Consider the following 24,714-nt stretch of genomic DNA (forward strand, 5'->3'; position numbering starts at 1 on the left):
CCTTTTTCCTGATGGCTGGGACCTCTTTCATTACCTTGGCATAACCTTGACCTCCAGTACTACTGTGAAAAACCTTGGTGTTATATTTGACAAGGATGTGTCCTTCAAAAATTAAATTAATAAATAAAGCAAGTAACCAGGACTGCATTCTTTTTTCTGTGCAATATTGTGAAAATTAGGAACATCCTGTCTCATCCTAATGCTGAGAAACTAGTTCATGCATTTGTGTCTTCCAGGCTGGATTACTGTAACTCATTACTCTCTGGCTGTCAAGCTCTTTAAAGAGCCTCCAATTGATTCAGAATGCAGCAGCAAGACCATTGATGGGAATTAGCAAGAGAGATCATATTACTCCAGTTTTAGCTTCTTTTTATTGACTCCTTCTAAATCAGATCGCTTCAGGCCTATTTGTGGTCCCCAGAATTTCAAATTTCTTGCGCCAAGCTCATATCCTCTATTTTCTTTTCTCTGCCACTGATCTCCTGTCCTCTAATTACTCTTATTTGTTTTCTCGATGTGCATGAATGATTGTTGGCACTTGATTTGTGATGAGTATGGACAGCAGACCGTATGAACTAGTCCGTGATTGATCAAGGCTTGATGTCATTCAATTGGCTTAGTACTATTCACGGTGGGTTGGAACTTCTGTTCAATCCATCCACTCTTCTTTTCTGCTGACTGTTCTGTCCTTCTTTTCTGTAGATAAATAGGTCACTGGAAAAAAAACAAAAAAAAAAACAAAGTTCCATTCTCACATCAACTAAGCTATTTAACAGCATAACAATCATCTGTTAATCTGTAATCTCTGTCTTTTTTTTTCTCATTCAGGAGGAGGCAGCCACACCAAAGATCCTTTCCTCACAGAAATTATCTCCAAAGTGGTGTTTCCTTGACTGTATGTACATCACAGCAATACTCTCCAACTGCTCCAATCAGGAATCTATATAACCATGTATACTACTCAAACGATTTGTTAATGTAACAAACTAACAAGTGATTTAACCAACAAATTGCTAAAATGAATGAAGAAATAAAAGGCCAGAGTTAGTTGCTAGAAGAATTTGACAACTGGTTAAACAGTTTCTTTGTCAGAACATTTATGTGGCTGCCAAGTGTGATTAGAAAACTGTATCATAAGCCCTTTATCCCTATCCCCGCAGCAAAAAACGTCGAACACAAGCGTGTCTCTGTGCTCGCATTCTCTCAAAATAACATACAGCATGATTGTATTAGGACTTGTTTATTAGGTAATGTCATGAATATTAACACTCTGCAAATTACCAAAAATATCACTGAGCAAGATCTGAAGATCTGGCTTCGAAAACAATGTTAAACATGACTGACTCACACACACACACAGATAGAAATGTCCTCACTCCGGTGGTGTAAAACTCAAATGGGTACTCGGAAAGATAGCTGACCAAAAGCACACACGCAAACACACACACTCTGCCTGTGTGAAGTCCTAGAGGAATTTAGCTGAGGACTGCAGTCAAAAAAGATACAGCAGGAAGCTGAAAAAGTGAAAAGGAAGAATATACTGACAACGTGTGAGCCGATGTTAGAAATTAAGTCTTCCTGATCTGCCACAAAAAGATAACCAGTAGGGATTGAAAGGTCTCTTGTCGATAGTTGTTTGACACATTACATGAATTTAGAAGAAACCCCTTAAAACAAAATAGATTACATTCATTACAGCCACTGAGACCAAAGGACAGCTAAAAGAGCTAATAAAAGAAACAAGACAAAAGTCCTTAGATGCATAGCACTTAACAGCAATTATGTACTCACAAAACGAATGGAAGTTCTCTTCCACATAGTGGAGTAATATGTTCCAAACTGATTCACTGAAAGAACTTTTTTCAGCTTTGGTGGCATTGCCTTGTCTTGTTACACTGAGTTGTTCTTACTATAATTGCTGCAACATTTGGTAGCAGGCACACTTTAACAAGGATGAAAGTTATTTCAGTTTTGTCCAGAAATTGTTATGTCTGTCTGAAACCATCTGCTATAAATAAGGGAATAGGTCTTTTTTTTTTGTTAACTATTATTATTATTAATTTATTTATTCATATTTTACAGCAGATGTTATTTCTTGTGTTAGCACTGTGTTTTTGTTTTTCTATTCAGCCACAACAGCAGATCGTTTCTACAGGATAGACAGAGCACAGGTGAGTCAACTCAAACTAACTCTACTCCGAATGTATATACATTCAGCCACATGACTTGTGACACAGAGATGACGCCTCCCATCTATTTCAGACGTTCTTCAACATGTTTTTCGTTCATTTCTCTTGTATAGAGGAATGAAATAGGAATTACAACCGTTTTTCTTAACTGTTCCCTATTTTGAAGTCATCAAAAGTGACTTGATAATATCTATGCACAGACATGGACAGAATGAAATCCGTTAAAGAAACCAAAACCCACCATGGCCACTAAAATAACTTACAAGAACTGACAAAAGTAATAACATATGAAAACCATACGTTGCTTTTGAATTGTGGTTCAACAGAATCATTAAAAAAATGGCCTGGACAAAAATGATGGTACCCTTAACCTTTTTTTTTTTTTTTGCACAACAAGTAGAACATATGTCAGTGATACATCTGCACTTGCTGTCAGGTCTTTTGGCCCACTCGTCATAAGAAAACTGGATTTATAGTTACATTTCTGCTACACTGCATTATATTGTTATTATTGTCCACTGTTTATTACTGATTACAAGTTATTTAAATGGACATCCACCTCAAAGAATTTTGATATTATGTTCTGGAATCATTGTTTAAATTTTTCAGGAACATCTCAACTTCGTATCTGAAATCTCCCAGGAAGAGATCTTCATCCTTGACCCTGAACTGGTTGTCACGACGACAGTAGGCACCTCCCCTTCGCACATACCTGACCTGGTCAACCCTGCCTCCTTCAGTCTAGCAGACAGCAGGTAGATCAAATACCATCTCAGCGATCCTGTCGAGGTCCAAATCCGTCGGAGTCTTGACTCTTTGATTCACCCTGCCGTTACTAAACCCCAACCATGACACACAGCACAGAAGTATCTCAGCCTTTGTCCAACTAGCATCAATGACAGCTATGTCTTTATCTACGAAATCCTCTGTGCTTATAGGGACGTATTTGCATTGCAAACAGTGATTTCCTAACCTTGTAATTTTTGTCTGTATGGCGAAGCAGTTCCTTTAAAGGAAGCGGTTTGAAGTGAGGTAATAATTTTCACACTCCAAACTCCAAATTTTTTAATTTTTCATTCTTGCGTTACAATGAAAATGTTTTTCATATTTCACAATATGACCATTTGTCCCTGTTACCAGCTCTGCTGTTTCAGAGCCAGTAATGTAAAATAAATAAATACTGTAAATATTCTGTGCTTTATTGATCCCTTACAGGAAAAACTCTTCATTTCGGTCAATAGATAAAGTTCATCACAATAGTAATCTGCAAGGCCTGCTGTAGGAAATGAATCTGGTCACAGAGTTTCCTATGCAAGGGTAGTGTGACACAACCATGCATTTTATCCAGTTCATGTCCACTTTAATACACAATATTGTTTAAAACACCTGTGTGGGTTTTAATTTCTGGAAGTGCATCTGCAAGATATTAATGAGACTCAGCGATATCACTTGGTATAGGAAGGGGAAACGTAATTTTTGTTGCACAGCTTGCCATATGTTGTTGGCATATCTTATGAGCAAGTACGCAGTTTCATAATACATTCAGTGGCTCAACACATGAAATAGTCAACTGGTACTTCCTAGCCTTGATCTTACAGTTGTAAGTGCATCTTCAGATATCCAGTTTCATGGGCGTATAGGCTTCACGTTACACTTGGTTATATATAATAGGGATCCTGAATGGCAGGGTCAAGTTTCAAAAACTACACCTACGACTGGAAATATATACAAAATATAAAAGCCTGTTGCACTGTATTTGCTGCTGGCATACAGCAGTGTGCTCACATGGAAATCTTGAAATGAGTCAGCTGTATGATCAGCTGTACGGCACATTCTGTTTTTTTTTTATCATTATCTTCAGGGTCAACACCTCTCAGACCTCTGAGAATGTCTTTGCCTCCCCTGTTGGTTCTTCCTTTACTTCGCCCTCATTCTCAGTCCCCAGGTAAAAATGCATGCTGAACACAAATGCACGTGTGTGTCTGTGGGCATGTGACGCAGAAGCGTAACTGTGAGAAACATAACTGGAGAGCCTGTTAAATCCAAAGCCTGCATGAAGTAGAACTGCATACTGCAATTCTGAAGCATGTGTGTCTGTGTGTATGTAGGTGTATAAAAGCATAGATAATATCTTTCTGGATTTTTTCATTTCGTTCTCCTTCTGAGGAATTGTGTTATTATAATTTTTTTTTGCTTGCTCTTACTCCATATGAAATTCCTTTGACCATATTTACACAGGCACACTTGTTACGATTAAATTGTCACCTACATGAACTTTTTAGAGTAGCTGTATGCCATTTAAACACTCTCTTCAGGCAGAGTGAACAGTCTTTAAACAGATTTAGACATTTTTTTTTTCCTGTTCACAAATTCATAAACACAAGTACGTATTGGAGAAATTGTGAAAGAATTAAGCCTTCTGTATGTCGGTGTGTCTTTGTCTGTGGCGCACACAGATTTCTTTGGAAGAAGGTATTTTTAAAAACACTTCACTACAAGAAATACTTATTCTCAGACTTAGATTCTTAGACTTAAGTCTACTTATTCAAAGAATTTTATTAACATGAGATTTTTGTAGCATGCGAGAAAGTGTAAAACCGTCATATTCGATTTTTGATTGTTCCTATATAACATCTTTAACACTGTCATCATCACTCATGGCAAAACAAGATTTATAGACTGCAAGAGGCACTGCAATATAAAAAAAATAAAAAATAATTGAAAACTGTCATGACCATGGTAGAGCTGTTTGCGAACAAACCGAATCTTTTGACTGACTCTTTAAAACGAGCTATTGCACAGGCTCCTCCTTTGCTGCTCCACCGTGTGAAATGGAAAACAGGCACAAGGGGAGGAGCGCAGCAGAGTACATTCGCGGAGCTTATGTGATGTGAAAATATTCCATGACGTCATGTGAGTAGTCCACACTGCCTTTAACGTCAGTGTCTCAGTATGCAGATGCCTCAAGTAGGGGGAAGACGTGCTGGAAGTGAGTGGCTGGTGACACAAAAATGAACCAGTCTTTAGAAGGAACGGATCCACAAGATCCGTCTCCTTTCCAAAAGCCGCACATCCCATTTCTAGACGATAGCCTATTAGCACTTTGAACAGCACACACCTCATGTTTTGAGCTACAATTTGTCAGCTTAAGCAAGCTAATGTTAGACTCATCTAAATCTCTTTACTGATCATCGCTTGAAAATCACATAACTGTGCCGCATACGATAGACTCAAACATATCAACTTCATTTTGTCAACCATCAAAACGGCAAAGCATACAATATAACAGTTTGGTGAAATTAATGCATACAGTATTAAAGTGTTTCTGTGTGGCTGTGGAGTAATAAATGAGAACATACAAAGACTAGCACACAGAATAGCAAGTGGGTATAAATAAAGTAACAGGTACAACGTGAGTATAGCAACACAATCTGCTGATCCACACAGCACTTCCCCTTGGCTATGTTCGTGTGTGCGTGATCGTGTGCATGTGTGTTGGCGGGCTCATTTGCAATGCTGAGTGCACCGAGTGGGAGGATGAGGAGGAGAGATGAGACCGAGAGGCAGGGGCAGAGTGAGGGAGAGATAGGTTTAGGAGGAAGATAAAGTCAGAAAAGCAGTGGAGGAGAGAGAGAGAAATGTAATGCATGTTAAAGCACTTGAGAGTCACAGCAATCTACTGTACTTAGACACATTCGCTCTCCCTCTCTCGCACAAACAGTGTAGCAGTTTAGCCCACGCAGGGCCAGGGGTGAGAGTTATTCCTCCCACAATAATTACTTTTCTCTCTTCTGTTTTCTCTCCATCCCTCTGTCTCTCTGACAAATACACTGAAAGACACCTACATGCAAAACATTTTGTTTCTTTTTTAAAAGGGACTTTTTCACCTGATAGCATCACTTTCTGCCAGTTTACACTTCAGGCGTCAAGTGAAAGTTGAGGCTGACGGGCTCACAGGTCAGGGATTTAGTAACATTCAGACAGAAAAATGAAAACAACAAATTACTTGGAATAAACAGAAATGACTAATTCTGTGTGACGTCACAACACAATTAATTATAGTGTAATGTATGGTGTCATTGTGAGGGTGAAATTCACAGGAGAGCTGTGTTTATCCTCGAGTTAAATGTTTTGTTGTTGCAAGCATCCTTGCAGACATGAAATTATCTCATAAATGTAATTTTAAATCCATCCACTGAAGCCCAATGACATGTCATAAATGTTATAAACCCCATGACCAGTATTGGAAAATACAGCAATAAGCATCTAGCAGGAAAACTGTAGAGAAGTAGTCCTTAATAAAAAAAAATTAAAAAATCAACTAATCAGCGCTGCTTCTATTCTGTGATATCCTCTAAATCTATAATAAAAAATCTCTAAATGAAAGTCCAAACCCTTCCTTTGCTTTCAAATGTTTTGATACTGTTGGTCTGTAATTTTTTGCTTCCTGTTACTTCTGTTCCCAAAGGCAACGGGTGAACAGTGACAGCTCTGCAACTGAAGCTGTAACACACAACACAGCACCTATTACCAGCAAACTCATCAGGTTAGTATACTCTTAGACACACGCACACAGTCTTTGTATGTACTGCATACAACAAGCTGTTGATTTAATATCAATGATGTAAATGACAATATAAGTGCACTAGCACTAACCCTCACAATATCGTTAACACAAAAGGTGATGTGATAGATTGCATTGATAGACTAATATTTGAATGCCAACCTGCTCTAATGGCTGTTGCCTAAGTGTAATTAAGTTAAGGCTGTATTTATTTCACATATTTGCAGTGTTTCAGTTGTTCATTTAAAGATTTAAAAAATGAAATATTAAACTATAGCAACTCGCAAACACCCAAACCATTCAAAATCCCTGAACAGGATAAAATAGGAGGCTTGGAATGAAACTAAACGAAGAGCCATTTGTGAGACGTCTGGGGGCCGTAAAAGCTTTTCTAAGGCAGCTTCAGAAGAGCTGAATTGTTGACACAGGTGGAGAATTGAACGGTACAGGAATTGAAGTAACGGCCATAGACTGTATATAAAAAAAACGTTTAAAATGGGAAATGTTCAAAAAACACATGTCGTGACAAAGTGTCGCAGACATATATGCAATGTTAGATGCTGCTATACAGTATACTAAAACTGAGCCACACTTTCTAACAGTTTAACTGACCACCCTTATAAATGATCATTTAGATATTTTACTTTGGTAACAAATATAGAATAACAGTTTTATCCCTGTACAATATACATCTCAGCTTGCTGTTGCTGTCCATAAGATTCTGTTTCTGTTCAGTAAAACTAGACTGGAACTATAACTGACCAACAAAAATTTCACTAATACAAATTAGTCAACTGCAGTTAAACTGTCTTTAGAGCCAAAATTATCAAGGACAAAATGTCCGCTCTTTGATGTTCGGGTAGCTAGTTAGCGAACGTGTGCTGGAGGAGAAGCCGGTTCAAGTGGCTCGTACAGTTGTTTCTTCGCGCCCTTATTTTTGTTATGTTTTGCAGGTCGGGTTGCATTCATCGATCCAACACCACTGCTGCAGATTCTAACCTGAAGCTAAAGTAAGTACACATAAAAGCATGCCGTGCCGCTTAAAAGTATTTGCACCCCTCAGAATGTTCTACATTTCTACATAAATAAGACTCAAAGCATCAGATGCTTTTCATGTAAATCCTGAAAGTAGACAAAGAGAACTCAGTCAAACAAATAAAAAAGAAATATCGAGCTTAGGTATTTTGCTTATTCTGGAAGATTATCAAATAATACATATGTGTGAGGTACAACAGTATGTGAACCTCTAGAATTGCAAGTTAATTTCTGTTCTAAAAGCCCTCTAATCTGTTCATAAGTGTTTTCAAACAGCACATGAATGTGTTTAATGTTGCAGATGGACACCAGCACTCAAGCACTTAAAGGAATCATGTTGTTTGTCGTTTAATGAAAGGAGTCGATATGACAATTGAACAATTTTAACTTTTGTAATTACTCCTCACTTTATCCGCCAATTCTTGTTATTTTTTCAGGGGATTGACACATTTTCTCATGTCTCTGTGTGTGCACTTTGGGGTGTAGACAGAAATGATATGCCATTGTGTAAATAGTATAAATAACATGAGGATATTAAGTTTGTTTAATAAAAGAACAAGGTAATTATTGTGGTCTGACGCTGTGTAGAAAATACAATTAAGTTGATCATCAGGAGGGTGGCGGTGTCCTTGGGGAGGAGGTGTGAAATATAATACTAGAGGAAACACTGGTTTGGTAATATCCTTGTTGGGGTCTGTTTTGCTGCATCTGAGATAGGACTGTTCACCATGAATGGACCAATGAATTCTGAATTTTAACAGCCAATTCTAAAAGATAATGTCAGAACCTCTGTCTACGAGCTGAATCTGAAGGGACTACTATGCAACTATGCATTGCGGTGACGCAGATCGCAAGACCTGTGATTGGTACACTGTTAGTAGCTTGTTTTCGGCTATTTTGAGTGTTTCATCTGCTGCTCCATCTCCAAAATGAATAGAAATAGAACACACTTAGGAAAGGTTAGGTAAGGAGGAGGAACCTCAAATGAACCTCAAAAAAGACACAGTGTCAGCTTGTGTTTGGGTGGTGTTTCACAAGTTGTTCTACTAAAGAATCGTTAAAAAACAAATAATTGCAACAGCAAAGTCAATTCCTGAAAGTCCTGTTATTCCAATAATAATGTTGTGGAACGATCTAAAGCAAGCAGCTCATGTAAGGCAACTCATCAACTGTTTCAGAAATTAAGCGGTTTTATACTGAGGAGTGACCACAAATCCCTTCAAGGCACTGTAGACTACTTATCTGAAGTTATCGAAGTTTACAGTTTTGCCGCTGTTATTGTACACGAATGATTCACTTTTTTGAATGAAAAAAACAGAAAAGAATAATATTTGAAGAAATGTAGAAAATTCTGAGAGATAAATTTCTTCTTTCATGTAAAAAACTGCGGATAGGAAACCTCTCATAATTTACACACAGAGAATTATTATTGACTCTATATAAATAAAATTGAATTGAACTGAATTGTTAGGATCACCATGCTAATACTGGGGAGGACCCCCCTGTAAAATAAAATAAGATGTACCTCAAATTATTGGAATTTCAGGGAGTTGATATCAAGAAATTTCAATAAATTTATATACAGTTGTGGGAAAAAGTTTTCAGACACCTCATGCATTTGTGAAATATTGCATTAAAAATCACTCTTAGGTCTTCGTGTGTAATTTCTTTTAGGACAGTCACAAAATACTAAACAAATCCTAAAACAGGCATTAAAAACCAGAAATTGATCGGATCCATAAAAAAACACAAGAATTTTTTAGTATTGAGTAATTTTGCTACCAGTGATCCATTAACGAAGGCCGTGCTTTTTTTTAAACGACACATTTTTCTGTTACCGTGCTTTGTGTCTATATGAAGACAGTACATTTGAAAGTTCTTCAGAGACAAAAATGGCTAAAACAAGGAACCTAACGAGGGAAACACGCCTTAACAATATTATGCCCCTTGCCACACATCCAGGGCCAGAAGAACTTGGCTGCAGGAGCATAGTATCCAGGTCTTAGAGTGGCCAGCTGAACCCCTGGACATGAGCCCCACTGAAAATCTGTGGTGGATTATCAAAAGGTCTGTTTCAAAGCGCAAACAAAAGACTTTACAAGAATTAAAAGTAGTAATTCAGGAAGAAGGGACAAGATTACCCCCAACAGTGTGAAAAAGGCTGGTAATATGATATATAAAAGCTCGGAACATGCCAGCCAGGATTAGAGCTCTACTCCAGCTCTACTTGTTGACTTTGATATCGACAATGTTGAGAACTGACATATCGAAACTGTCAAATATTTAGTTTTGCTTTTCTTAAAAACAATGAACAGAATAAATATAATTTGCATCCGCTTGTGTCTGTCTAATGCAGCCACACGTTTTGAAACACAAAAAAGATATTTCCACAAATATTTCATGATATTTTGAGACTGGGTGGGCCGAAAACTTTTTTCCACAACTGTATATATACTGTATGTCAGATCATTGCACAGGTCAGATGTTGGTTCCTGATCCGGCCCTCCAGCCTGTTACATCTCATCACACTTTCAAGTCTCTAAATATTGTATGTTCAAAGTTTGCTTCAAATTGCCTTTAGATCTATGGCTTAGGTGGCTTTTGGTCTCTCTCTTTCTCCAGACAGAACAAGAGGCAGAAGACAAGCGACACAGAGAAGGAGAGAGAAAAAGGTTTTACACACTGCACACACATACTGTAGATACACTCTAGATAGTTCAGCTTATGTGACCTGACAGTTACAGCTGGAGGTTTGACATATTCATGTAAGTTTCACAATACATGCAGAACTTCCAACATGTATGTTTTTGTCAGGGTATAAGACAGGCAAGACAGCTTCTATGTCTCCAGACAGATTGTTTTCTTGCCTGACAGATATTTTTACCAACCTCTATCTGCTAATGCTCGCCATGCATGCAGGGAGTTGTGCAGGAGCCTGAGCTCTTTCTTTTTTCCCAGCTCCCCTTTTTGGAAACGTATACGCTTTCACTTCTGGTGAGTTAGGTTGGTACGTTTGATTCAAGTTTTCAGTGTGCAACCTAGTTCTTGCTGTCAGTGATTACAGTCACTATGGAAATCATTCCCATTTTGCAACAACAGCAACTTATGCATTAGTGATATATTTCTGCAAGAGACAGGTTGACAATCAACTGCCTCTGAGGTAAAGATTTTTACAATCTGTGCACCGAAGTATTACATAGGACATCTGTAATGTTGTTAAAAATAATTCTGACAGGGCAAGAAACCCAAGAAGTCAGACTGGTTTTGTTATCGTCCTTTAAGTCTGATTACCAGACCCTATTTATGTGTTAACATTACAGCCATTGCTAGCAAGACTTTGAATGAACATTAATTAAATTAATACTTAAAATGTTAGGACGTTCATTTAATGAACTGATTCTCTTTTTACAATCTCCATGCACTCTCTCTATAATAGCATATATTACATAATGTATCTAAAATTTGGATCTGAGATTGATGAGATGAATGAACAGCATGATTTTAGTCATTAAAAAGAGAAAGTTAAAGGGGAAATACATGTCATGTTTGATTTTTAAGATGTGTTTCCTGGCAAAGCATCTTGATGGACATATCATCAGTATTTTTTCCTGTAGTCACTAAGTGTTTAGGGTCTTACAACAGACACCAATATCCATGTGAACTGGCTTAGGCTGATATTGGCCTTATTAGTCCAAGTGACATTCTGCTGCTCCCACTCTTTTGCCCACACTTCAGCCAGAGCCATCTGGATACTTTCTTTGCTGCATCCATGTTGTTGCTGTCTGTCATACATACATTCATTGTTCATGTCATCAAAACCTTGCTGGCTTTTAGGCGTGCTGGATGTTTTGTTACATCTCATCCAGTAAAGCTGGATGTCATCCACATAGTCAGTGTTTCCTGATAATATTCCCTAAGGGAATCATGTCTTGCTTTTATATGGCAACTTTCTACTTATTGGTACTCAAAACACAAGAGTCACAGACGCATCTACCCATTTGCTCTCACACACTCACACACCAGTGGCACACAGTGTCTTGCTCAAGGACACTTCAGCATGTGGCACATGTGGAATTGGACCGCTAAACCTCAGGTATGTGGACCCGCTTTATCTACTGAACCACAGCCGCCCCATATTGTATAATGTGAATAGTATAGAGGGTATGCTTTGACATCACTGCCACCTGGGAACTGGTAAAAACATACATGGTGAAATGTAGCAGTAAATACAGGGAAACTGGGGGAAATATGGATTGTGAGATCAAATTAAGGAAAATTGAACTCAACAATGATCCATCCAAACTACCAAAAAAAATGGTCTACGAACACTGATATGTGGCCAGAAATCAGTTATTCTGATATTTATGTGGACCTGATTTCAGTGCTTATACGAAAGTATGACCTTTTAGTACTTCATGCAACACAGCACCAACAGCTTTGTACTAGAGTACCCCCTTATTTGTGAAAGTGGATTAGCCGCAGTTTAGCTTCAGTTAGTTTTGGTTCATTTCAGTTATGAAATATGCAGCTAAATAAAAGATGCTAACGCCAAGAGCTTTAATGTGAAGTAACAGACATTAAAAGGATGAGGAGGAGATTGCAAATACTCTATTTATTGTTTTATTGTAATTTATTTTTGGAATTGAAATAATTACTTTTGGCTGTAACTATGCCAAAACAACAACATCAACAAACTTACCTGACAGCTTTCCAGGACTTAACTTAAAAAGTAACTTAAGGTATTACTTCATCAAAAATACAGCATAAATTGATATTACCTGAGACAAAATGATAGTCACAACACCAGGTTTCGGTGCCTGTTGTTTATAATGCAGCGATCCATTTACTTCTCTTTTCTTCGGCAGTCACAGATATCTGTAAAAATGTATCTCCGCTTTTCAAATCTGTTGGTACAGTCAATCGCACAACAGCTCTTCACCTTTTTTTTTAAAATTAATTTTACAATTTAGATGCTATTAAAGCCTATGATTCAAACTAATATGGCTAATCTCCATGCTAAACTGTCACTTTTTGCCACTCAGTGGCTGTAACCATGGAGACTTTGCTTGCTGTGACATCACGCACATTCCCTCTATTGGTCTTATTACATATCCCTGAGGAACTCAATAACTTACTTTTGTATAAGCAGAAGAATCATTGTTAACATGGACAACCTGGAATCTGTCTGACAGATAGGATTCAGACTAGTCTATTGTTGTCCCTTTAATCCTGATCACACTTTCAAGTCTTTGTAGTAAAATATTGTGATCACCACCACTGAGATCAAACAGGACGACACGTCTGTTGTCCAAAGCCATGAGATCATCATTTCTGAACTGTGATGAACTCTGAAGGCAGCTGAAACTCCTTAAACAAACCATTCCTGTTTAAATCATCATATAGCAGATTAGCAACAACTTTTTTCTAGAATTTTAGGACTAAAAGGGAGGTTGGTTTTCGAAGAACACTCACTGACCACTTTATTAGGTACACCTTGCTAGTGAAAGGTTGGACCCCCTTTTACCTTCAAAAATGCCTTAATTCTTCATTGTTGGAAACATTCCTCTGAGATTTTAGTCCATATTCACAAGATAGCGTCACGACTTTGCTTAGTAGATTAGTTGGCTGCACATCTATGCTGCAAATTTCCTGTTCCACCACATCCCAAAGGTGCTCTATTGGATTGAGACCTGGTGACTGTGGAGGCCATTGGAGTACAGTGATCTCATTGTCAAGTTCAAGAAACCAGCTTGAGATGATATGACATGTGATTGGCCGATTAGCTATTTGTGTTAGTTCAACAAAAAGTATTTAGGCCATGTCCATTGCGGGACTGCATCTAGTTGTAGAAAGGCTGTAGTAGATATCCTATGGCCTATGCATGGCACTATTTCTGCTAGAGGCCTCTGCCAAAAAAGAAGAAGAGATGCCGCATGTGCATCAACCTTGCACGCCGTATACAAACATACAGTCAGAATTACAGTCCATATTCATTTTTAGCTCATCTTAGTGGCGAAACAACAGTTTCTACAGAGGATTCAGAAGGATTCCAGTCTCAGGAAGATCTGGATCTGTCACTGATGGCAGGCAGGACTGTGCAAGACCGATGTGGTTTCACCCCAAAATTGGATTTGTGTAAACGTGGCCTTAATGATAACAAAAAGAAGCTTAAAGTGCTGCAACAAAAGCAGGATGACAGAAAAAGGCAGGGTGACAAAATGGTGCCACAAAGAGCAAAGGGAAAGGCAGGGCTATACACAAGTGGGCAGAGGGATGACGAAACACAGGTGAAAGCTAATGAGGGCAGAAGGAGGAGAAACCAATAAGCAATCAAGGGAAGAACGCAGGGAGCAACACAAAACAGGAAACCAAGTAACTCAGAATCATGACAAGCTCAGTAAGAGAGGGGGGGATTAAGAGCTGACTGGTATTTAGTTGTACTGGTGTTCTCATTTATATTTTGGTAAGTTTTCTGTTTGCAGTGTGTCACTGCGGAACAGTAGGCTACAGTTGTTAGGGTTAGTATGTCTTTGTTTAGGAGTCTCTGTTAACATATTTTTAGTATTCAGTGCTTGTGACTTGAGCCACAGCCATATGGGCTGATGTAGCTTCGGAGCATTCTGCTGCCGTATGCTGAACAGTTGCCCAGACAACCATGACACTCTGATGAGTTTGTCAGTAAAGTTGGGATGAGGATCTGATTGACATACCCGCCTGATGCCAAACGTTGAGCTATCAAAATCCCGTCTAGAATTTGTAATATCAATAGTGCACAAGCAAAATACCAGCGGCCAGTGTCAGTTCTGATAGATATAACATGATATCTTGCTGGTTGGATGTGAGGATTGACGTTTACGCTCTAGAGCAGTGGTTCTCAACTGGTGTGGCTTCTGGACACACCAGTGAAAGCCACAACCCAAATCAAAGAAAATTTTCAATTTCTCAAATTTATTGAATGTGCAGTCAAAAGTCCAACTACTGAGAAATAGTTTTAAAAAGACTCAAAATATGTAGCTTTAGCTGAGTACCCATACATTGATCATATAACAATGTCCTATTAAAACTATTAGACAGACAGACAGATAGATAGACAGATAGATAGATAGATGCTTTATTAATCCCAAACTGGGAAATTTCACCGTTGCAGCAGCAATGTACAGGCACTCAACACCATATATACTATTTATAACAGAAACAACACAATCTACTATATACACGTTATTTACAGAATTATAAAAATGAGTGAATTGGAAGAAAAAAGTGTATACAAGGAGGGAAAATAAATAATGTACAGAGTGTTATCTGTCACATGCAGATGAGGAGTTGAACAGCCGTATGGCATGAGGCAGGAAAGATTTCCTGTAGCGTTCTTTGAGAAAATGGAGTCTCTTGGAGAACGAGCTCCGTTCTCTGTCAATCATCAGGTGGTGAGGGTGGTCAGGGTTATCCATGAGTGATAACAGTTTGTTAAGTGTCCTAGTCAACTACTAGTCACTTATTCAGGCATTAATCATAAGGCTGTCATGACAGTCTTTTTAAGTGGCATTGGTGTTTTCATGCAAAATATGTGAAAGAAAAAAGTGCAACTACTAAGAATAAATAAATGAAATTAAAAAGAACTCAAGTAACTTTAGTTGAGAATCAACTCTTACTGAATCTATGACAACCAACACTGCACTATGGAAAAAACTGTATCATTTTTTATCTACAAACACAAAATAAATTAAACACAAAGTGCAATTTAAAATGATCAGTAGGTAAATACTAAAAAAAACACTGTGCTTTGAAGAAAATTAAGCAGCACTCACTACAACCTTATGTGTAACAGTGACATCGCAGACCTGAGTTTGGAAGAATTAATGGGAGAACTGGGCATTTTCTCCTGACAGGAGTCTCAATATCTGGGGTTATATTAGGCAAAGCAACTCCAAGGTCATGCTCAATGTCCTGCCTGTTTCTTAGTTTTGTCTTTAGCTGAACCAAAGCCACATTAACAGAGATGAGTAGTGCTGAATGGTAGGAGAAATTTTATTTTCATTTTGGTGAGGGAATGATAATTGCTCATCACAGTGCTGCACGAGAACTGGGAGAGGCTTACCTCCGTTGCTTGGCAACAAGACGCTTTGCATGTTGATTGCAAAGGGGTTGTGTATCCCTCTGTTTCTTAGGAAAGTAGTAGTCATTAAACTGTTCCCGAAGTTCATGTGTCGTGATCATTTTCTTCATTAAATTTTTCCTGCTGTGTCCAGTTGCTGCCCCTCATGACAGGCATTGGGAAACATGTCAAGTTGTTTCTTCAATCTTGGCGGATCTTCTCCTATGGTGTCAAATGGCGGGTGTCATCCGCCACCTAGTGCTAAGGAGTGCAAATCAATGACATTCTGTTGGCCGCGACCCATCAAAAACAGGCCTGCGACCAAACCTTTGGGTTGTGACCCAGCAGTTGAGCACTGGTCTCTAGAACCCCTGTTGTTTTCAGACCTTGCATTAAGAGCCGATCTAGGCTATCTAATTGCAGGTGACCAGCCTGTGGTATGTGTGTTCAGACCAAATACCAAATACATCTCCAGATCTGATCTTAGTTTCAACCTGCACAAAACTAACACTATAAATTCAATACTGGAAGTTTCTATACGCACCATAATCTCCAGTAATAAAAGTCAATAAAGATATCAATGATTGAGGAAATACTTAACCTTACCACACATGGCTCATGGCTCATGACTCATACATCAACATGACTTCATCGATAATTAACACACAAGCACTCATATTAAATGCTTCCATTTGTCTTGCTTGCTGATTTATTTATTTGTTTGTTAGTTAAAAGGCTCTCATTATTAATGACCGGACATCCTTTCTGGTATATTTCGTGTGTTGAGCCCCCCATTGAGTAACCCCTGTGGGAAAATGTGACTCAGGACGCATTGTGTTCACACTCAAAGGATTGTGGACACATGCGACCCACAGATCGGGTCGCATGTGTCCACAATCGCACCCTCTCAAAAGTGCATTTCAGTGCGTCCTGGGGATGTTTACGCCTATCTTTAACGTGACTGGATTGGAGGTGCTTTTGGGAGCAGTAGAAAAAGCACAATGCGAGCACAGTGTTGTTTGAAACGTGCAAAAATATTTGCAATTCATTATGAAACCATGCCGGAGAAAAACATTGTATGGGAAACCTTATGCAAGGTCTGAACAAGGCCCTAACCAAAGTCTCCAATCAAGGGGCCTTTTATCTCAGTTTACATTGCTCTTTAGTGGTGGACATTGTATTACTGAATACATTTTTAATAAAAGCAACACTTCTTATGACGGAATAAGGACTGAGAAATGAGAAATGAGGATTTACCTCCATCATGAACTCCATCTCATCAGTATGGGGCTTCCACTCTGACATACATGTGTCTCCTATTTTCATCCACACACAGACAGCACCCGTAGGAGTTAGACAGGTTGACTGCATCAAACTGAGGAGTTCAATGGAGCAAGTGACATGTGTGCGCGTGTGTGCGTGTGTGTCTGTCTCATCTTCTTTCTTCCTCCCCTCTCTTCGCATGTTGTAAGACAGTAACTCTCTGGTTTATTTAATTCCTTCCCCAGGCTGAATCCATTTAATACCTACTTCGGATAGTGTGTGCGTCCGCGCACGCGTGTGTTGTTGGTTTTTTGTTTGTTTTGTTTTGTTTTGTTTTTTTTTGTTTTTTTTGTGTGTTGTTTTTGAGTTGTCTTAGAGCCACAAAAGCTCTTAAAGGTTTTATCTATCTCTCCCTCTCACTCCTTCTCCCTCCTTTCCCTCTCTGTGTCTCACGCACACACATGCATAAGTGTACGCCTAGCATAACTGGATTAGGACTCAGCTATTTAGAGAGAGAGAGGGAGGAAGTGAGAGCGGGTATTGAGGTCATTCATCTCATATCTGAGTCCAGCCTCAGCCTCATGCATTATTATGTTTCCCCCTGTAACATACAACATGAAGACATCGTGTCTGTGTTTTAAGCAATTTTGATCAGGATATAAATGCTTTTTGGCTATATATGTAAGAGAATGGCAAAGATAACTCAATTTGTTTGTATATTAAATATATATGTACAGTAATCATTCTGTTTCATCATCAATGGCATAATAAATGACATGTTGTACTGTTTGTAATGAAGGGGGATGATTCAGTTGGACTTCTAGCTTCTTAGCCAGACATATGCAGGGTTCTAGCATACTTGCAATACTGCAGTGTCGACTCAAGCTCTGTGATACCTCTGCTAATCTCAGTCTCAGCACGTTTACCCTGCAAATTCCCTTGGTACTAGAAGTAAAGTCGATTGGTTGCAAGTCACAAGTAGGTGCATGTCAAAGTCACAGGTTGCCCAAAATCTTGAAACCCGTGGAGGGAGTTCTTACCCAAAACTGAAACTGAGTTATGCCTGTTTGGCTGTAGCCCAACAAGCTGTGTATCTGTAGCCCTGTTTCTCCAAACATGGCTTAATCTTACAATCTTTGTCCTAGTTTAAAGCAGCGAGGTTGATGACATGTATGAAAGTACTAGAAACAGTTACAAAGAATTGTGTCGGCTAGCAAATCTCTGAAAGTAATTGTAGCTTACAGTTTTAAGTGGCTAAAAAGAACGGCATCGGGTGCGTTCAGGGTTTATGAACTATCTCTTTAAACATGCAAAGCTTTCTGCATTCTGTGCTGTGGTTGTACCATCAATGTTGCTGCTTTCTTCCTGGTTTTCACAATACTTTTCACTGTCATTGACTGTTTAAAAAATCCAATCCTAGCTGTCCTGTGCTGTTTTCTTCATTGGAAAGACAATATATATACTATGTATATATAAGTGGTTTTAAGTCACATAAAGTAAGAGTAATGATTGTAATATTGAAAATAAAGTCAGTGTCATTATTCAGTGTTATTAACATAACAATTTCAGAGCTACAAGACTGTCTGAGAGTTATTAATTGTCCTACCCTCTCTACTTTTGCTTTCTCCTGCTTTCTTTCCCTTGTGCTAGAGATGTTGATTGAGAGTGTGAAGAACAATGACGTAAAGAAGGTAAGAGACGTCTCTCACATGTTTGAATGTCCATCCATCACAGATAAGTCATACGTCTTTAACCTTTATGCGTTTTAACCTCTATGTTTTTCATAGAAACTGTTTTATCTATATCCAGCTGTTTGCGTTGAGACATGTCAGTACAGACAGCACAAGCTGTAGTTGGTCTGCTTGGTAGTAGCATATTTTCCGTTTTAGTATTTGCACACCCCATCTCTTCCAACGTCTTCTCCATTTCTTTAGTTTCAGTAACTGTAGTAAAAGTATTGGTGATGGGTGATATAACTACCGAAGGCTGTACCTCCCATTCTACTTTTTGAAATTCTTGGAACCACAAGTAGACCTGCACTTTGGGATCGAAGTGAGCTGTTGGGACAGTATGGAACAATGAGTTCTTTAAGATTTAAGCTTTAGAATAGGTGTATGTTAAGATGTCAACTGTCTGTGTTATGTCACTCCAGCATTAAACATATTTTATTCAAGATTTGGGGTAAAGCGTCAATAAACAGTAAAGATTCATTCATTTATTTATTTATTTTACACTAAAAGCTGCAGGCGCTGCATCTGAAGGGGGCAGACTTCTCAGTGCTGGACGAATCAGGGTGCAGTTTGCTACATCATGCTGTCAGTACTGGAAGCAAAGAGATGGTCTGCTACATCCTTCATAATGGTAACAGTAACAGAGCACACTATGAATGTTAATTATAAAAAGATGATAATACAATAGCTGTGATAATTTTTTGATGATTTTTTAATGCAAAACCAAAAAAAGTGGTCTGGTCTTAAATAAATATGTCCTCTCATCCGTCTTTTATCCAGCTCCATCTGAACTGCTTGATGTCACAGAAAGACTACAGTAAGTCATTTTACCTTTCATCAATTCAAGTGATAAAATAGACACAAGCAAATTATGAATTATGTCTTTATTTAGCTGAAACTTTGTTTTTGATTAAGTTTCTGCAATTTTCTGACAAATCTTTGTAGGCTGTAGGTGTAGGTGAAGCAGATTGACTGAGACTGAGAAAACTATAGAAGTTAGTCCTGTGACCATACAATAACTTTGATGCTGTTCTCTGGTCGGTCTGTATGTGTTTGGTATTCTACTTGCTATTCTGAGTGTACCAAACTTTAAAGAGAATAAATAAAATAAAGCAGGTTGTTTGATCCTAAGTGGATGACTCCCAGAAGATGCCAAATACATCTGAAGCTCCTTCACTCTCTCCCTTTCTCTCTCTCTCTCTGTATTCCGTCCACCAGTGGGGAAACAGCCCTTCATCGAGCTGCATCACTGTGTCACAGGTCCATCTGTCACTATTTGGTGGAGGCAGGAGCCTCACTTATGAAAACAGACCTACAGGTAGGTTCTATACACAAGTGTGTACTTCCTTAGTTAAACCTTATGTTCTCTATTGAACTGATATCTCAACCCTTTGAGACATAAATGTATTAGATGAGTATGGGGTAATGTTGTATGTCATTGTTGGTGGAAAGATGACTGTACTCGAGCCCAAGACACCCATTTGGAACAAAGTATGTAATAATTTACACTGTTTACATACCAACAAGGTCACAGCCCCACAAGGCACAAAGGCCAATACCGTGACCAGACTGGCCACACAGACTAACTTACGAGTTGCTGAACTGACTAAAAAAGAAGCCCGTCCTGGTCACTGGGGTCAGTCACCCTGAATCTACAAGACCCAGGTCCACTCAAGTGCTCACGACAGGCTCTGGCAGCCTAAAACCAGACTTCTAGGAAGCAGTGACATGTGATCGCAGTAGTTCCACCTTAAACCTTAGTGGTTAATGTTCCATTCTGCAACCCATCCTGTCTTGTGTCCTCTTTCTATTCTCGGCTCCTGATGGAAAAAAAGAAAAGAAAAAAGAATTCACTCACCCTGTGCAGTATGGTCAATGGCGCACCTCTTGCACTGCCCCTTGTCTATCTAGAACATAGACTGCTTAGGACATATGCTCCACTTCCACCTGGATGGGTCTTGGGCCAAACCCAAGCACTAAAGTCCAGATATTTTCTCTCATTTTAGGAAGTTAACATAATGCTGATGCATACGCAAGTGTCCATTTTTCTGATACGTTTCATTATTGGACATCTCTCAATGTGGAGACCAAGGAACTTGTGATAGACTTAGGAGGGCTCACAAACAACAACATTCACCCCTAATGATTGATGTCATTGCTGTGGAGAGGGCCAGCAATGTGAAATACCTTGTTGTCCAGATTGTTGATGACCTCATCTCATACTTCGACACCACGGCAGTCATCAAGAAAGCACAACAGCAAATGGCCTACCCACCTCAAATCTCATCACATTCTACAGAGGAACTGTCAAAAGCATCCTCACCTACAGTTTCAACTTGTGGTTTGGCGGTTGCAGCGAATAGGGAAAAAAGCAACTGAACAGAACTGTGGAGACAGCCAGAAAGATTATCGGCACGCCACTTCCCTCTTTGTTGAATTTTTACAAGCAGAGCTGCATTATAAAGCCATGCCCATCATCCCTCCCATCACATCTTCTCCCTACTGCCCCCAGCGACAAGATATGCAAGCATCAGCTGTAGAATATCCAAGAAGCTGAACAGCTTCTTTCCTCAGGCAGTCAGGATGATCAACGGAATGTCTCCCCTCCCTAAACATACACCTTTACTCACCCCCCTCTGACAGTTAAACCACGGATGAGAAACGATATTTTGTTGTCCTCTGTATACGCAAGCACACAATGAAAAATGACGATAAAAATAATCTTGAATCTTAAATCTTTATAAAAATAGGATGTGACATCACGATGAGTACCGGTTTGTCATACCAATAACTCCAGGAGTGGTCCTGACCAAGAGTGGGGGAAGAATAAGTACAGTGTGTAATCCAACATTTCTTTGTAACTGCTGGAGGTAGTAGAGAGTGATATTGCCACCGTCTGTATCCCCAGGAAACTAGCATCAGTTTGACCAATGCAAGAATGTAAGACGCTTTCTCATTTCCATCTACAGTGCTCCATCTTCATATACACCGATTAGGCGTAACATTATGACCACCGACAGCTGAAGTGAATAACACTGATCAACTCTTCACAGAGTCTGTTAGTGAGCTGCATATAATATACAATGGGCATGTGAGCATCAGAACTAGCAATGGAAGACAGTGGCCTGGTTTGATGAATCGCTTTTTCTTTTATGTGGATGACAGTGTGTGTGTGTGTGTTTGTGTCTGTCTGTCTGTCTGTCTGTCTGTCTGTCTGTCGCTTACTGGTTGAGCACATGCCACTGGGATGCACCATGGGAAGACTGCAAAACCTTGGGTCCTGCCATCCATATGGATATTATTTTGAGGTGTACCACCTACCTAGGCATCGTTACAGACCATGTACACCCCTTCATGGAAACAGTAATTACTGATGGCCTCATTTCATATACTGCTCCCTGCCACAAAGCAAAAATGGTGCATGTATGGTTTGAGGAACACAATAAGTCTGTATGGATTAAGATCTGAGGAATTTAGAAGCCAAGTCAACACTTCAAACATCTTTGGGATGTGATGGACAAATTACTCTATTGCAAATTACTCGATTTAAAGTGTCTGCTGCTATCCTCTTGGTGCCAGATACCACAGCACACCTTCAGGGTGCTATATAAATAAAATTTAACTTAATTTAATATTAGGAAGGTGATGATATTGTTATGCCCGATCAGTGTAGCTCTTCACAGCATGTGTAGATGCTGTGAGGAGTTGATACTCTGGATCTGGATGGAGATTTTCTCTTTATTTAATATATAGCAAACTGTATACTGCTAGTGGTCTATACAAATAAAAAATTATTTTGTACCGTGAATCTTTTGGAGCCAAAAAGAGTAATTAGCAGCCACTTAGGACCCTGCAGCATTGGCTTGGTAAAATCACAGCTCAAAAATAACACTACTATTGTAGCAGTCTCTTGGTGTTTTTGTATATACAATATGTGTGTGTTGGTTTCAAATATGAATCTTGTTTAGTTTTCCATGGAGGTTTCAAGTGTGTAGAAAAAGCTATTAACTGACTGCACTCAGGAATGACCTAGATACAGAGAGAGGGAGGAGGATGCAGATAGAGTCTGTGAGAGAGGGACAGACAACAGGGCTGCGGGTGGAAAGACACAAATTACTTTGCAGTTGGTAAAGAGTGCTCTTCCTGTATGTATGTACAGTTAGGTTCGTATATATTTGGACGGTGACATAAGTCTTGTAATTTTGACTGTTTACCAAAAGACATTCAAGATACAAAGTACAGACTCTCAGCTGTAATTTGAGGGTATTCACCACCAAATTGAATGAATGAAGGTTTTCACCACCACCACCACCACCCTTTTTTTAATTGGACAATTGATTCAATGACTATTTCATGGGCTGCATTACCATCAATAATCCTTAATCATTTAAAAAGGTGAGATGTCAGGAGTTGATTTCAGATGTGGCATTTGTATTCAGAAGCTGTTGCTGTGAGCCCACAATTTGCTGTCAAAACAGATATCAATGAAAGTACAACAGACCATCCTTTGGGTGAAAACAAAAAAAGAAGTAGAAATCCCTCAGTGAGATAGCGGACATGTTAGTAGTGGGCAAACCATCCGTTTGGTACATTCCGAGAAAAAATGAGTGCACTGGCTAGCGCAGGAACTCAAAATGGATCTGGATGTAAATGGAAGACAGCAGTGGTGAATGATTGAAGGATCCTTTCCATGGTGAAGAAAAGTCCCATCACAACATCCACCACAGTGAAGAACACTCTCCAGGATGTAAATGTATCATTATCTAAGTCTACCATAAGAGAAAAACTTCAATAGTAAGTAAATAGTAAATAGTGAGTAAATAAAAAGGGTCCACCTCAAGGTGCAAACCATTAATCAGCCTCAAATGTTGGAAGGTTTGATCAAAAAAAAAAAAAAAAAAACATACATACAAAAAGTCTGCTCAGTTTCGGAGCAGTATTTGTTAGACAGCTGAAACTAAGACCTAGGGTTGCACTGATCCGATATTTGTATCAGTATCGGTACCGATATTAAGAAAATTCTAGATCGGGTATCGGTGACAATAAGCGGATCCATATCGGCCGATCTACTCAGTCTGATTGTGAGTGATGTCATACGCAAGCACCACGCCATGCGGAAGCCCACAGTTTTGAAAATGGAACGAACAAAACCATCAGCTATCTGGAGCTATTACACATTACCTCAGCCAACAAACTCCACAGCTACATGCAATATCTGCAAAGTGAATGTTTCAAGGGGCAGTACTAAAACATTTATTAAATAAATAAGTAATTCAGCACATTTATATCTGTTTATTTGTTTTTTAAAAAGATAGGAAAGAAATTTTTAAGTCAAGTCTGTATCGGTATCGGATCAATATTGGCCGATACTAAACCCCAGATATCAGTATCGTTATCGGTGGTGAAAAAGGCAGATAGGTGCATCCCTACTAAGAACAACCTGTACCAGAATGATGCAAAGAACAGAAAATGCAAAAGGCTACCTACCTTGTTTCTGTTAGAAACAAATCAAGAGAATTGTCCAAAAAGATCAGAGAAGAGATCATTACTTTGCACCAACAAGGAGAAGGATACAAAAAAATAACAAAGGCATTAAATGTTCCCAGAGATACAATTGGATACATAGTTCACAGGTTTAAAGTTGAAGGAACAATGACTGCACCTGGATGTGGCAAAAAATAAACAACATCAATTGCTGCCCCCAGATTCCTGAGGAGGCCGGTGTTCAAACCCTGAACTGACTGCAAAAGATCTGCAACAAGACTTGGTGGCAGCAGGCACTGAGGTTTCAGGTTATGCACTGAGGCGCATACTAAACACAAACCTGACCTGACTCCA

The 24,714-nt window shown here is 39.0% G+C and overlaps 1 protein-coding gene across 6 annotated transcripts in view; it reads left to right on the top strand.

Annotated features, from left to right (window-relative positions):
• Positions 1-24,714, top strand: part of LOC125001181 (diacylglycerol kinase zeta-like) — a 77,047-nt gene that overhangs the window by 47,405 nt on the left and 4,928 nt on the right. For all 6 annotated transcript variants that reach the window (XM_047577099.1, XM_047577097.1, XM_047577098.1 and 3 more), the window contains 11 exons: positions 829-895; positions 2,131-2,171; positions 2,799-2,944; positions 4,051-4,134; positions 6,658-6,735; positions 7,707-7,763; positions 10,411-10,460; positions 18,797-18,837; positions 19,387-19,507; positions 19,657-19,693; positions 20,095-20,194. In XM_047577099.1, the coding sequence (XP_047433055.1) occupies positions 829-895; positions 2,131-2,171; positions 2,799-2,944; positions 4,051-4,134; positions 6,658-6,735; positions 7,707-7,763; positions 10,411-10,460; positions 18,797-18,837; positions 19,387-19,507; positions 19,657-19,693; positions 20,095-20,194 (822 nt within the window). The remainder of the gene's footprint in view (positions 1-828; positions 896-2,130; positions 2,172-2,798; positions 2,945-4,050; positions 4,135-6,657; positions 6,736-7,706; positions 7,764-10,410; positions 10,461-18,796; positions 18,838-19,386; positions 19,508-19,656; positions 19,694-20,094; positions 20,195-24,714) is intronic.

The sequence above is a fragment of the Mugil cephalus genome, chromosome 23, assembly GCF_022458985.1.
Source record: "Mugil cephalus isolate CIBA_MC_2020 chromosome 23, CIBA_Mcephalus_1.1, whole genome shotgun sequence".
NCBI lineage: Eukaryota > Metazoa > Chordata > Actinopteri > Mugiliformes > Mugilidae > Mugil > Mugil cephalus.